At 37.5% G+C, this 14,964-nt stretch overlaps 1 protein-coding gene across 4 annotated transcripts in view; it reads right to left on the reverse strand.

Annotated features, from left to right (window-relative positions):
• Positions 1–754: 754 nt before the first annotated feature.
• Positions 755–14,964, reverse strand: part of insyn2ab (inhibitory synaptic factor 2Ab) — a 30,180-nt gene continuing 15,970 nt past the window's right edge. For 3 of the 4 annotated variants that reach the window (XM_014001959.1, XM_014001951.1, XM_014001974.1), the window contains 2 exons: positions 2,382–2,829; positions 755–2,294 (listed from right to left, as the gene is read on the reverse strand). In XM_014001959.1, coding sequence (XP_013857413.1) covers positions 2,646–2,829 — 184 coding nt within the window. In that variant the 3' untranslated portion in view covers positions 755–2,294; positions 2,382–2,645. The remainder of the gene's footprint in view (positions 2,295–2,381; positions 2,830–14,964) is intronic. The other variant, XM_014001966.1, reaches the window with a different exon arrangement.

The following is a 14,964-nucleotide window of genomic DNA, read 5'->3' on the forward strand; positions in this document are numbered from 1 at the left end:
TTGTATGGTTTTATCTCGTCTAACAATCATATTATTTAACATTGGTGGTTTTCTACTGACTTCAGTCTTTGAACATGAATATTTCTTACAGATGGATGGATAAAAATTACATGTAAAAGGGTATAGGTGTTTTCTTTAAGTCACCATCTCCTTTATCCAGAACTGGTCATGACTTTAAATAAGTCCCTTCACTGCTAACTTGAGGTAACCAGGTTGAGAAGAGAMGCTGGCTCTTGCAGAGTGGTTTGTGCTCTTTTATTTTAAGGGAGGGCATAATGTATTTTTCAGGCTCAYAGTTCAGTTCTATACCACAATCTATTACCTTCAGTTGTTATGAAAATGCTGTATCAATAAWACATTTGACTTTGCACCATATTAAACATCTTGAAATTGGCCTCTGTCTCTTTAAGAACTTTTTACTGTGCAACACTCCCACTTCAGCACATTTTGCAGGAGGGATGCTCTGTGGGSCAAGAGATCAGCTGCAGACATTGCTCCAGGAAGGTGCTATGTACAAAAAGGTGGTGCTTTGTACCAACAAGCCTTTAGGCAGCTCCACACAGCTACACAGGTGATTTAAGGATCTCCCAAACATGTATGAATGAGTCAAAGCAACACTCTGGGTATGTTTTTACTTAAGGAATGAGATTATACCATGATATAAAAGCTCAGAAAAGTTGATTTTGCATAACACATCCCGCCAATCCTTTACAGTTTTGCACACCAATCCAAGGATTAAACAGAATACACCTTATTTAGCTTGTGCTCAGGTATTTTATTGTTAAATTTACATTCTTTTCAAAGAATACTGTAAATGTTTGAAAGTGAATATTTCAAACCATAAACTGGATTATTAAAAAAATAGCAATCTGCTGATAATGAGGGGAAAAACTCTTTTTGCACTTTGAATTATGTAGACAGGAGCACACTGGACCGTCTTCAGTTGAAAATGCTTTAATTGTGATGTAGAAACAGTAGAAAAATACATAGTATTGCACATAATCACTAAATTGCACTTTCTTAAAGTACGGCTCTTACATGGGTATCAGTGGCTTGATCATCTGTTGTGTAATTCATTGATGGGAAGCCAGCATTTGTCTTCCTGACATTTCTTGTACTTTTAAAATAATGTTCTCAAAAAGCTACAAATATAAAGTCGATGAAAGGATTCAGTTAACACCTGCTTTGTAACAAGCTCTTAGCCACTGCTACATCATCAGGGCTTCATCTCTTTGTTTTTATGTACATGACCAAAGCTGGTGGCTACAACTGCTGAGTGATTACTGTCCCATTCCTCTAGCTCTGGTTTTAGCCCTTCTGCTCCTGCTGCAAGTTCAGTGCAAAGTTGGTAGGGTGGTTTGACACACAAGTTTTGGCGTTTTAGAAAAAAAAGTTACATTAGTTTGTAGCTGAATAGCAAAATCAATTCATAATGAAAACCAACTTTGAAAAAGTAAACTCAACATGAAAACACAAATTATTAAGCTTTGCTACTTTATCTTCAGCAATACACCTTTAAACCCCTGCTGCTATTAGGTCAAAATGACCCACAAAGCTTCAGTTTGAAACTGAGCAGGCCTCATTGGTCATTTTGACCTGAGGGCAGCTGGTTCAGGTGACAGAAATGCAACAATTGTTAAAAAAGCCTTTTCAATTTATCTGAAATTCCAAAAAAAGAGAGCATTCATAAAAATACTGTATAAGTAGTCAAAACATTCTATCTGCTGATAAAAATAGGATTCAATGCAGATTATTTCTTCTATCTTTAAATATTGTACCTGCTATAAGAGTAATCAATTTTTAAGCTGGAAAATTGGATTTCACAGTACCTTGCTAAAAACATTAATATATTCTAAAATAGAAATTCTTGAAATTATTAGCCAAATGAAAAAYTGAAAACAGCCATGTCCTGGCTGGTTGGCTGCACAGTGAGGTAAAACATAAGTGGACAGAAGGATAAAGGGACGGAGTTGGAAAGACATGTAAGGAAATACCAGCAAAGGCAAGCAAATATTCAGTCACACAAGGGGGAAAAGTGCTGCGAGTTAACAAATAAGAAAGAGGAAGAAAGTTCAGGGTGACAAGAACAGTCCATACGAACCGTCACTGGGTTTCAGTCTTTTGCACGTTTCAATACCTAAATGTTTTGTGCTTTTCGGGAGGTGTGGCTGATGTCCATTCAAATATTAGAGCTTCCTCCAAACGAGACCCTCCACATGGCACCTCCTCTCATTGCCAAACAGTATGCTCTATGGGCAAAAGACCAAAAGTGCATYGCATTCACTGGAAGATGCCTAAAAAAGGTTTAAACACAAAGTTTATCAGGACATAAACAGTCCATCTTTCATTTAGGTTTAAAAGAAATGCTCATCAGATCTCACCTTGTTGTTGAAGGTGTAGATCCTGTCCAGCAAACGTGGCAGAAAAAAGAATAGACTGAATTTAAAATGTTTTATTTCTCTGATGTTCCCCCAGCTGACCTGACAGTCTCAGCTAAATCAGCTTGGCTCCCGACATCGTCCATTTGCATGGGTTGATCCATCCCATCCATCCCAATCTTCACATTTCTTCAACCATTCTGTGAATAATTTGGGCAGTAATGCACCCAAACAAAAATGGCTGTTTCCAACGCCTTCATGTTTTGTTCAAAGGAACCAGAGTTTCCATCGAGCATGCTTCTTGGACTCTGACTTAGACTTGCGTTTTGGGGTGGAGGTGAAGACTTCATTGGAATAAGGCAGTGCAGGGCATTGTTTGCTGTCCATCGGACACAGTCTCTTCATCAGGGGCTGCAATTTATCCTCCTGCTGCTTAAAGTCCAGCTCAACACTGCAAATGAAGCATAGGAAGTAAAATGTTAGAAAGTCTAGATCATTCTAGCTTTGGTCAATCAAGGACAGAAACATCAGAGACTTTAATYTTAAAGGTTTCAAAAGCAATTTGTTTGGTAAACATTACATTCACAACCGAGTGTTTGAGTTAGTTTTTATGCTAATAATCTACAGAAGGAGGCTGGGATGGAAGCAAAAATGTTTAAACTCACTCACACACACCATTGTACCACATCCGTTGCAGTTCATATCCATATTTTAGAAATTCCTCCAAGTAATTGAGTGCCTTTGCCTGCTTTTTTTGCATTTTCCATGCCTGAAGTCAAAGGGCCTTTTTTTGTTTTTTGCGTAGATTATATCTGCATTAAAAAAAGAACCAGGATTTGGGTTGGTCCTGACATCAGACCTCCACATCCATGAGTGTAATCCCAGAATGGGTTTGTTTCTGCACCGCAGCTGAACAATCTCTCCTATTAAATCTCACAGGACTGAGAGAAATGTGTGACTTAATCCCATCCAAATGAAACCATTGAGGGAACACGCAGACCCTGATTAACTGCCTGTATACAAGCAAGGGATAAATGCACAATTGTATATGATTTCCTCTTACTATTGATTTCAAGTGCTTTTTGTGCTGTTGTTATTCTTAGAATATGTAACGTTAAAATAAACTATAGTAGAAACAGTGGAGAACAAACCATACTTCAAGAATGTTTATGAAGATTAAAGGGAGAAGACTGAGCTAAAGCTGAAACAAACGAAAAACAAAACAGGAAAAAAAAGATAATACAAGGTCAAACATGTCGTTTTTTTTTCTTTCAGGCAGATAAAGGTACAAAGATTGCTTCGATAGGGTAACCACTTTGATGGGCAGTGTAATTAGTTTACTAAAGGATATGCCTGACTTAAAGTGATATAATGAAACTGAAACCTGTCCTCACCCCAACAATGAGTGTCAGCTAGTATCAAGAGCTCTATTAAAGCCACCAGGGAGAGATCCAGTAGAGAGTGGCTGGATTGGCAGGCAGAGACCTGCAGTGAATCAATGTATTAGATAAAATACATCCATCCATTCATCCATTTTCTTTACCCGCTTTTTCCTTGAGTCACGGGGGAGCTGGTGCTTATCACCAGCACTCATTGTCCTGGACATACTGTCTTAGACAAATTCAAATTCAAGTCTGAAAACCTGGTTTGTTGCTTGCTTACAACGTAACATCATATTTTAATATAAAAACAAGCTTTTTAGCTTTTTTGTTGAAAACCAAACTTGCTTTGCATCATTAAGGCTGGTTAAAAAAGATTAAATCAATCTTTGATTGATTTCTTTTAAATTTTGAAATATTGATTCATAGGGCATGAGATAGATTTTTCACAAGACGTTAACCTCAGTAGTCTCATACGTGATGAAGCAGAGGCATGTTTATGTGGTTTGCGTCTTTCCTGGCAATGTCCATCCATGAGCACTAACGTTAGCTTCCGATAAAAAGTCGTCTGGGACAACAAAGAATAAACTTCCTTAATTTCTCAAAAAAGTTTGAGCATTTGCTTGAGGGTGGCTGTAGCTGAGTGGTTAGGGGAGTTACCTCCCAATGTGAGAGTTGGCAGTTTAATTCCACTGYTATTCAGTCACATGTTGAAGTTTCCTTGGGCAAGACACTGACCCCACACTGACTCTGACGTGTGTCCCATCAATATGAGTGTGATCCAAAGCACTGACTTTTTTTTCCATAGAATGATTTATGTAGATTAGCTTTATAGAGAGTTTTAGTGGAGTGCTGTATGAATGGATAAATGAAGGCACACAATGTAGTGTAAAATGCTTTGAGTATCCTGGTTGGACAGTCCATTCAACATTTGAGTTGTTTTTCGGATTTCCCGAAAAGGAGTTAATGTGCAAAAGGGGAGATGGAAACACATTTACTCAATAAGTTCTGAAAAACATTTACCTCACATGATTGATCAGCTGTTTCCACTATTGGTGTCTTCCAGGATTAAACCATAGCATACAAAAACATGGCTGGAACCAGCAACAGGTACGTGTGAACTGACAGCATGTAACATCACCAATACTAGTTGATATGACAGAGCAAAAGTACAACTTGCTTGATGGCAACGCATTCCTGAACACTTTGGCTGTGTCCAAAACAGTGGACCGGGTCYTCTGAAGGCCGAATTCGTCGGCCGCAWACATCACAGCTCCGCGACGAAGGCCGTCCAAAACCGAAGACTCCTCCGATGCGGCCGACAAATACGTCCTTCCTTTGGCCCGAATCAAAGGACTGGTCTGATGGATTCTTCCCGGCCCAGCATGCATTGCGGCCCGACCGGAGATTTTTTTATGCCAGTAATTGCGGATGAAGCGAGAGAAAATAATATGTTCTAAATAAAAATATGGCAGTATAAAAATGAAAATTTTCTAGCGGTTGTAATTCTAATACTTTTATCATTTGTATAGACATGTTTTWAAWWWTWMTTTTTMWYAWAAAAAMCGCGAAATAAACATGCACCTACAGCGGGTCAATTAGTTCTTCAAATGWTACCTTTAAGTTAATTTTATWGTTTTGTGAYATTAATAATGCTAATRTATTGATATTTTTCTAATTTTGATTTACGTTTGCTTGTTTAACGTCGTCACAGTTGCTAGGTGACACCACGTATGGACGGGAGGCTAGACCGTCCAAATTCACAGCCTCTTTTTTTCCCGGTCTTCCCGGTCTACCAAGGGCTCTGCCCACCTCCACCGGGTAGTCTGGGTCCTCCGGAGGACCCAGCCTGTCATTTTGGACACAGCCTTTGTCCTGAGATGTGTGGTCAATGCTATTTTGCAACTTCTACTTCCTGTTTATTACAGCCATGCRTAACAACATCTGGTTGATTCACTCAAATCAGTAGATGAAAACACACCTAAAATAAAAGTACATTTTTACTTTGCAATACATTTGAGCCATTTTTATTATTTAAGAGCAGATTGAATTTAATGTAATCATGTTATTATTATTTATTAATCGCTACCTTTACACTCTCATGTGAACTTTTTWAAAAATTTAAACAAAAGCAGGGTTTTGCAGGTTTACCCAACAGTGAGTCGCTAACAACAGGAAAAACAATTTTCTGAGCGGAGTGAAGACTTTATCTTGACAGAAATGCTGTTTCTTGCAGTATGCATGGTCCATGTCTTATTTATATCACCCATTGTTCTGTTGCTTCTCACTTTTATCACGGTTTGTATCTTTAATGCTAAAACCTTTGCATCTTTTACAACGGGCATCCAAATAATGTTGACTTGGCAGAAAGCGGTGTAGGAGAGCGGCAGCACAGTGCAATGCAGAGTGGTCTCAACAACTATTAAGCAATTAATCACTTGGCAGATCACCGCAATTGCTGCACACTGTGGACAAATGCCTTGGTGGGAAGCCAKAGGCAGGCTCTGCACGATGCGATTGGCACTCGGAAGCAGGTGCTTTGACAAACAAAAGCCCCTATATCTAAGATCATCTCTGTGCAAGAACAGATTGAAGCAGTTGGAGACAGGAAGGCTTTTCTAGGGCATTCAGAAACGGAGATTAATCAATCCTTTAGATATGCAGCGTGAGCTGCTCCTGCTCTGTGATCAGGAGTGCACAGTCTGATAGTCAGTGATTGTGATGTGCCGAACACCATTCAATCACTGTTGCACCTGAGAGAAATGTTAATGCCTTTATTTTTCTTTCATCTACAGATAGCTTTAGTATTATTTCCCGTTTTGCGGTTTTCCCCTGTCATTCACACGTCAAACTCTTGAGAAAAACAAGTGCAGGCCCAAGTATAGTGTCATGTACTCACGGCTACGTGATGGGGTACGGTACATTAAGTTATCAGGAAATGACGAGTCAGTTCTCCTTTCCTGACAGACACAGCTGAAGTAGAAACTTCCCAAAGGTGATGTAAATATTGTGAACAACTTCTTTCTGTTATGCACTGTGAAACAACTCGCTGCTGCATGTTGCTATGTTTTCGGCTTTACAGTCACAAGGTGAAKCAAAACAAAACAAACAAATTCTCAATAATGGCAAATGAATAGAATGAGGCACTTTTGGCAATTGTACAAAAAACGACCAAAACTTTGCCATCTCAGCGTGGAACCCAGTACTAATTAGATCCTTTTTGTCTGATCATGTTGAAAGACATTTGCCTTTCCCTGAACTCAGCTGTATTTCAAAGTCATTGTTATTCCCAAATTGGAAACCGTGTATTGTGCATTTTGAATCAAATGCTGGCTCTCAGTCAACACAGGAGGCCATGAATAGAATTTCTGCTTTGATCTAAGGACTATTGTAACATTGGCCTCTTACTGTAGGCTAGGTTGACTCAGTGGTGCACCTTACAGTTTGGACTCGATGCTGTTGTAAATCCTACAACATTGCACACAGTCATATTTGCAAAAGAACAAAAAGAGAAGAAAACCGTCCCTATCTCCAGATGGTGTGTTTAAGGTTATTTTAATTACTTCATCTAAATTGTAAGAACACTAATAATAGCTTGGTAATAATTTCCAATCCTTGCTCTAGTTACATCTAATTTTGCAGATTGCTATAATATCCTGTGTTGCACAATGAGCTGGAGGATAACACCACTGTAGTCAATTATTAGTTAAGGCTTATCTATATTTGCTCGGCACTGTTCCATTTTTCATAGGAATATAATTAATTTTGTTCAACATTAAAAAAAGCTCTATCCTAGAAACCTTCTAAACGCTGGCAGCTATTATTGCCACACAGCAACATCATCCTTTATTCAGGGCTTTCTAGAAAAACGTATTATTTTAAAAACACTCGAGACTGCAATTGTAACCACTAAGATACTGTATGAGTATTCTAAATGTGGCAGCCAAATAATGAAAACTGAGGGAAGCTGCTGAGTTAAAAACTCTCCGCTTTGTTCAATAAGAGTAATTGCCATACAGGTAAGGGGAAATTTTAATTGACTTTTTGCCAAGGGTGCAACAAACAATGTCGTAATAGTCAATTCCTGTAATATATCATGCGCCAGACTCAACCAATCCATCCTTATTTTTACCTGCCAAATGCATGGCCTATTTGTTGCTGTGATATATGAGACACTCCTGAATACTAAAGGTGGGAGGAGACTGTCAGGGGAGAGCTGAAGCCTGGATACAACCCACAGATTGACTTCCTGAGCTCAGCAGCAGATGGTCTCCTAAATTTATTGGACATTCTGGGTACGCAAAACCACTAAAAACTGAGCTCTCTATGGGACCAACAAGTTTGGTTACAATGTGAACCCCCCGTTCAACTTTGAGCAGTAATTGGAGACATGTTTTTTTTTTTAGCTGGTTTTAATTTGCCTCGCTATTCTCGGAACTCCTTATCAACGTGTCACAGAGTAGTTTGTTCAGTGCATCGCTGCTGCACTATCAGCAAGTTTAACTCGCTCAATAAGGCGAGCCTTAATAGCAGAGGTGCTGGAGATGGGATCGCACAGTTTGAATGAGAAAGTAGTTTTGAACGACAGAGCAAAGAAAGTGAAACCCGCAGCTATAAACACACTTCGAGCGTCAGAATTAGACCTTAGGCAGTTTTGGCAGCAGGGCTTTGACTGGAGAATGCCAAACAGCACCTTGCTTTGTGCGGAAATCAGATGCTTGTGATACTTGCTTTAGCAGAGATTGAAAGTTACTGAGTGAGTGTGTTCAGTGACTGTTAGAAAACTGTCAAATAAACGGAAATAAACAGCTCTTTAATGATRCATGGAACAGACAATATAATGATTTCATGCTTCATTAGCACTCTGCAGAGTGTATCTTTGAGATTTTATTTCTACATGCCACATGCTTCGGTTTAACAACAATGGACCGAGAACAAATCTTTTGCTACCAGAAGCTGTTCAGACTTTAATTAAACTAAGTCCTTTCACTGACACKCCGAATTGATGCATTTTGTCTTATCGGGATATCATCAGAGAAATGAAGGAGAGGAAACTCAGCCAGACACTTTACTGAATATCGCTCCTCCACGCGTAGTGCAGCCTCAGTCTAACAAAACACAGTATGTCGCTGTTACCAATCTAATGTTTCCACTTAGTTTTATGGCGCCCTCAATCCCTCGATTATTCCATTTTGCTGCATCTGCAGTAAGACATAATCAGCATGTCTAACAAAAAAAAAAAAAATCAGATGATACACCTCACAAGCTCATCTATGGATTTCAGAAAATAAATGGTTTAAATGTGCTTCAGTATCCACTCTATTTAAATGCCTGTATTTGAAATCTACGATAAATGTCTAAACCCTTAAAAAAAACAAATCAATGAAGAGGCCTGTTTGATCAATAGGTACTCAAATTCCACAGACTGCCATCAGGACACAAATTGACATTTGCTGCTTCTGTGTCACAGTGCACGTCTTGATTAGATCTAACTCTGTATGCTTTGTCACTTTAATTATTCGTAATCATTGCATGAGCCAGGCAATTATTCTCATTAGAAGAAGTGAGAGACACTGTTTTTTTTCTGACAAAAAAGCAAGCTGTTTTTTTTCTTCCATTTTAGGTTTTCAGAGCAGTTGATGAATTATTAACCTTGCAGTTGTAATGCCTAAGGTACACTGCGGTAGATGTGTGGGATTTACAAATTTCATAAATCTGAGGAAAACTTTTGAAATCTATGGAACTTGCAAACACATGCTCCGATCTCTTTCTTTGTTTATAATATACTTTGTGCACTGTTTGAGCTTGCTTGCATGAACATAAAAGTAAAACAAGGGAACTTTTAGTGGCAATATTTGCATGTGGATTCTGGATTACAATACCCAAGACACGAGTAAATAAAGTTGTACATTTTGTGCCACAAGAAAACTTGTGACCTTGGCTTTTTCATTATGTTTGTGCGATGAAATCTAATTAAATGTGTTCTCTTCTCAAAATTAAACTCGCTTTCTATTTGCTTGATTCAGTTCAGTTTATTTACTTGCCCTCATTTCGCAACYAAAGTCATCTTAGGGCACTGTATGAAAATATTTACATACATTATGAAATGCCAGTTAGCAAAATCGATCTAAGGAAGCCAGAAATTGCATTTTTCTAAMCTGAGCAAGCACAATGGTGACAATAGAAAGAAATAGCTTCCTTTTAACAGGGAGAAACATCCAGCAAAACCAGGCTTAGGATGGTCAGCCATCTGCCTCCACTAGAGGACAGGAAAGAGACACATCTTTAAAACTCTKCCATCAAAGCATTTAAAGATAGTCAAATAAATCATGTAAAAATAGTCATAGTGTAATAGTGCTTCTGCTTCGTGAACAACAGAAATATTTTCCTGCTCCAACTCCAGTTGAGTTTTTAACTCAAGTTTCTTTAGATTAATTTGAGTCACTATCAGAGCTCTGAAGAAAAGTCAGAGTTCAAATATATTGTTTCAATAAAACCAAAACCAGGGAGTTCCTTTTCTTAAACAGTTCCCCTTTGATGTCACTTCCTGTTTCACTTTGACTGAGCCAAGTTCAAAAGAAAATATGCTAAATTTGTGATAAAATGGGTAAAAATATGTGCATTATGTCAAGGTGTTTTTTTTTGTCTTTTGTGTATTTGGAGGATATGCATGTCACAGGCACTTTAGGTAATAAATGTCCATTAAAAAAAGAACAGTAATGTAAAGTATGTAACAGCCTTTAACTGTTTTGTCCAATGTAATCTAAGGAGTCAAATAATAATAAATATTTACAACAGCAGACAACCAGGCAGAGTTGTGTGATGCAGCAATGACATAAAATATAATCATAACATATTTTTTTTCTTCCTGGCATGACGATCGATCCTGCTATCATTTACTGGTTGAGAGAGAGAGAGCTGCCTGTCTTAGTTTCCTCTTATTTTCTAGTTCAGTGAAGAGCTTGAGTCTTGGAGTCAGGGTTGGATTAGAACAAAACAGATGGAAAGGGTTACAACGTTCTCAGTAGAACTTTCCTCATTACTGCTTTTGGCCTTTTTCTTATTTTGACCTTTGGCGTGAGGTGAACAGCTGGATGGATGAGTGTTATAGGCTAAGGTGAACAACTTGACATCATATATATTTAGAGAAAGCCCATCTGTTTAATGCTTTATTTCATGTGAATATTAACTTAACAGCTTGGTAGACAGATATGATTATAATGTTTGCTTTTGGTCAAATGCAAGCTCAAGAATTTTTTTTTTAAATATACTGTATGTTGTTGGAATGTTGGGACATGGGAGTTAAGTAGATAGTTGATTTCTTTTATTAAATTTTTTATCCAGCAGTTATTCTTTCCACATCAGTGATGGTGAGGTGATGTTTGCCTTTAGATCTAACATCAATAGCTGTTAAACTTAAATCTTTGATGGCGACTCAGCCTCAGTCTGCAGAGCCCCCTTTTAAATTTTATTGACTCCAGTCCAACAGCTCTGTTTAGCTCTGATGTGGAGGAGTGGTTGTCGCTCTGCAGCACTCTGTTAAGCTCCTGTATCTTTTGAGAAGTATCGGCAAAGAACAGCACTCTGTTTCTGGGTTTTGCTGCCAACTTTACATCTGAGATACTACTTAATTTTCTGCATAATACTAGAACATAAAACTGTCCTTAGTCACGCGTGTTTGTTAAATCAGTAACTCTTGTCTGAGCTGGTTCCCGTCCAGTAGAAGTTGAATCAGACGCAGCCCAGATCAGAGATTTCCTGTGACAATCACAGGTACAGTTTTGATGCTTCGAGTTTAAATGTTTCTCATTTATGATTTTACTTAAAGTCTTCTTTATAGAAACGCTTCAAGCTAAAACCTCAGTATAATGTAGTCATTGAAGGGCAGCAAAAAATGCAAGTTTTTACTGCTGCATTTTGAACAAAAAATACAGCGTGTAAAATAAGTGTTGAACATTTTTCTCAGTAAATATATTACTAGAGGTGCTAATGACGTGAAATTTTCACCAGATGTTGGTAACAACCCAAGTGATCCATACATACAAAGAAATCAAACCATAAATGTCCAGAAATGAAGTTAGTTGTAATAATGTGGAATGGCACAGGGAAAAAGTATTGAACACACTTACTGAAATTTATCTAATACTTTGTACAAAAGCCTTTGTTGTCAATGACAGCTTCAAGACGCCTCCTGTATGGAGAAACTAGTGGCATGCATTGCTCAGGTGTGATTTTGGCCCATTCTTCCACACAAACAGTTTTCAAATCTTGAAGGTTTCAGCAAATGGAGTTTTAGGTTGTGAAGGTCTTGAGAGAGCTCTTTACTTTTACCCATCATCAGATGGTTCTTGTGTGATACCTGGCCATCATTTGGGACTGAACCAGCTGATGTTAATTTGCACTGACAAGGGGCAGGCTTGCTTTCTAATCACTGAGAGAGTTCAGCTGGTGTCTTGGCTTTCCATGCCTTTTCACACCTCCCTTTCTTCATGTGTTCAATACTTTTTCCCTGTGCCATTCCACATGATTACAAATAACTTCATTTCTTGACATTTATGGTTTGATTTCTTTGTATGTATGGATCACTTGGGTTGTTACCGACATCTGGTGAAAATTTCATGTCATTAGCACCTCTAGTAATATATTTACTGAGAAAAATGTTGACGTGTTCAATACTTATTTTACCCACTGTAAATTGGAATCACGGATATTAGAGGAAGGCATCTTGGTAGTAATTTCCATAAAATATTTTAATGATGTCAAGAATTTGTTCTGATTCCTGAAAGTTGTGTGCACATTTATGTATGTAAGTGAATAAATGTGTTTATAAATTTGGTCTCAAGCAACAGTTCTGTCGACCAGCTGATGTTTGGCTCCTCTGGTGTTGCTACCGATTTCTTTCTGTGCCCTACTCAGGTATTGAGTCATGTGCTATATTCATCTTAGCCACTGTGATGCCTGACAGGAACTTCCATGCTGTACAAAAGCAGGTGAATGGTTGGTAGTTGGTCAGGTCAGAGGTTCTGGCCTGTATTGTACACAGAAACTTTGAAGTCCCAGGCCTCTGGTAGAGGACTTGAGCTTTAAGAGAAGARCAACTGCCCATGTGGAAAAAAACAAGGTGAGCTAGGTGTTTATAGCATATGTAGAGGTCTACATTTGTTTCAAATACACAACAAGGACAAAACACTTTGGAATTTTGTGCTCGTGACAAAAATATGGATCTTTTGTAACCTCATTAAACATTCTTGCGTATTTTGAGTTAGTATGATAAATATGCTGATCAAGATGAAAAGCAAGACAGCCTTACAGCATAACATCTTAAATAACTTATTATTTTGGTCTTAGCACATCGACTTGAAAAGCTGCACATGAAAACATGGTGTTTTGTATGTAACACAAGTGAGACCCTCATTTGCCGTAATTGCTATTATGTTTTTTATGCGGCCACTTGTCTAAAGAAGGAAGCACAAAGCAGAAATTCTAAACATTTTAAGTTCTTTATTTAGTAGGAATAGGCAATTAAAATATTTAGACACTGTACTTGTAAAAGTCAGTAAGTTTTCACTCCAGACAAATGTGTAAAATAGTTGTTTTGCCTCTGGAGTGTATCCTCTACTTTCTCTTTTATTTAGTTTTAAAGAAAATAAAAAAAAAATGTAACTTAGATATAAAGGCTGTTGGACAAAAGTGACCAGCCGCTGGTGGCATTTCCCTCAAGTACATTTAAGAATACTCATAATGTGACTAAAAACGAACCATATTTTGCTTAAAATGAAATACCTTTAAGGCAATGATTTAATTTATSTGTGAACCTGTGAAGACTGCCTTGTTCCACACATTCTTATTCAGATACTTTAAATGCTTTATAAGATCTTCAAATGTTTTTGGGACACAGCATCTTAAACTTTATTCTATTAACTAGTTTTTTTTCTTCTCACCACAAAGAGGTCATACATTCCCAGGAAACAGGTGAAAATTACATTTAAAGCATTTTCTCATTTATCTCATCATTTATTGATGAGATAAATTAAACCAGACTGATATATAAAATGTGAATTGAGTAGATTATAAACCATTTTCTTGCTGATGACTTACAGCAGCTTTACAAAGCAGACTGGAGAGAATATGGCAGGGCTATTCATTTGGTGGTCCAACGGCCACATCCAGTCTGTGGGTGACTACTGTTTGGCACACCAATGAGCGCCCCCGAAAAAATGTTTTGGTATTTTATTTTTACTAAATTTAATACAAAATATATTTTAAATTAATTGTAAATTTTAAATTTATGATTCTATGCAACAAAATAAACAAAATTAAACCTGAAAGATAATACTTTTTCTTTGTCCAGCCCCTGAGCTATTGGCTTGCAGCAACTCCTGAGCAATTTAAATGAATAACTGGATTATTGGGTAAAGGGACTTCCTTAACGACACTTTGGACATATGGTGTAGGAAGCAGAACTCAAACTGCCAGTCATCCAACTGATAGACATCTCCTTCCTCCTGAGCCACAACAGCACAGTTGTGATAAAGATTTATTATTTGCGCTCTCGTAGCTTATTTCCACATTTAATTAATCAAACTCCATTTGCTGTTACATCAGTTGTGTTTAAACTGTGCTGAACACTTCCCTTATCACTTCTGCACTGAACAACTGTTAAAGAACAAGCTGATGCATCATCATTTTGCTTGTATACATGCTTTTATTCTTGGATCCTTGCATCATGCTCATATATGAACATATTGACTTTCTTTGTGAAGAAATTTCACATCCAGAGAAGACCAAGGTAAAATGAGAGCATGAAGTCCCCCCCCCCATATATATATATATATATATATATATGTTTCCATATATATGTTTACACTCATTCGTGTTTAAACCCAGTGGTTGTTTTTGTGAGGTAACAAAAATAAAATTGTGTAATTTTTTAAGAATTTAGTCTGTATAATTCCTCACACTAAATTATGTACAGTTTTATCACATAGCCCCTTAATATTGTATCAGTTTAAAATAATTAGCATTTTTTTATAGTTGTTGGAATACAATTATATACAAGTATTGCAATTATAGTTTGCTTATCTAAAACTATTAAACTATTTGTACTTTTTTTAAATCCTGAAGAAGCAGCATTACAAAGATGTTTGCTACCTTAACCTGAAACAGGTACAGCGTGTGTGTGTGTGTGTGTGTGTGTGTGTGTGTGT

This window comes from Austrofundulus limnaeus, unplaced genomic scaffold (assembly GCF_001266775.1).
Source record: "Austrofundulus limnaeus strain Quisiro unplaced genomic scaffold, Austrofundulus_limnaeus-1.0 Scaffold0, whole genome shotgun sequence".
In the NCBI taxonomy this organism is placed as follows: domain Eukaryota; kingdom Metazoa; phylum Chordata; class Actinopteri; order Cyprinodontiformes; family Rivulidae; genus Austrofundulus; species Austrofundulus limnaeus.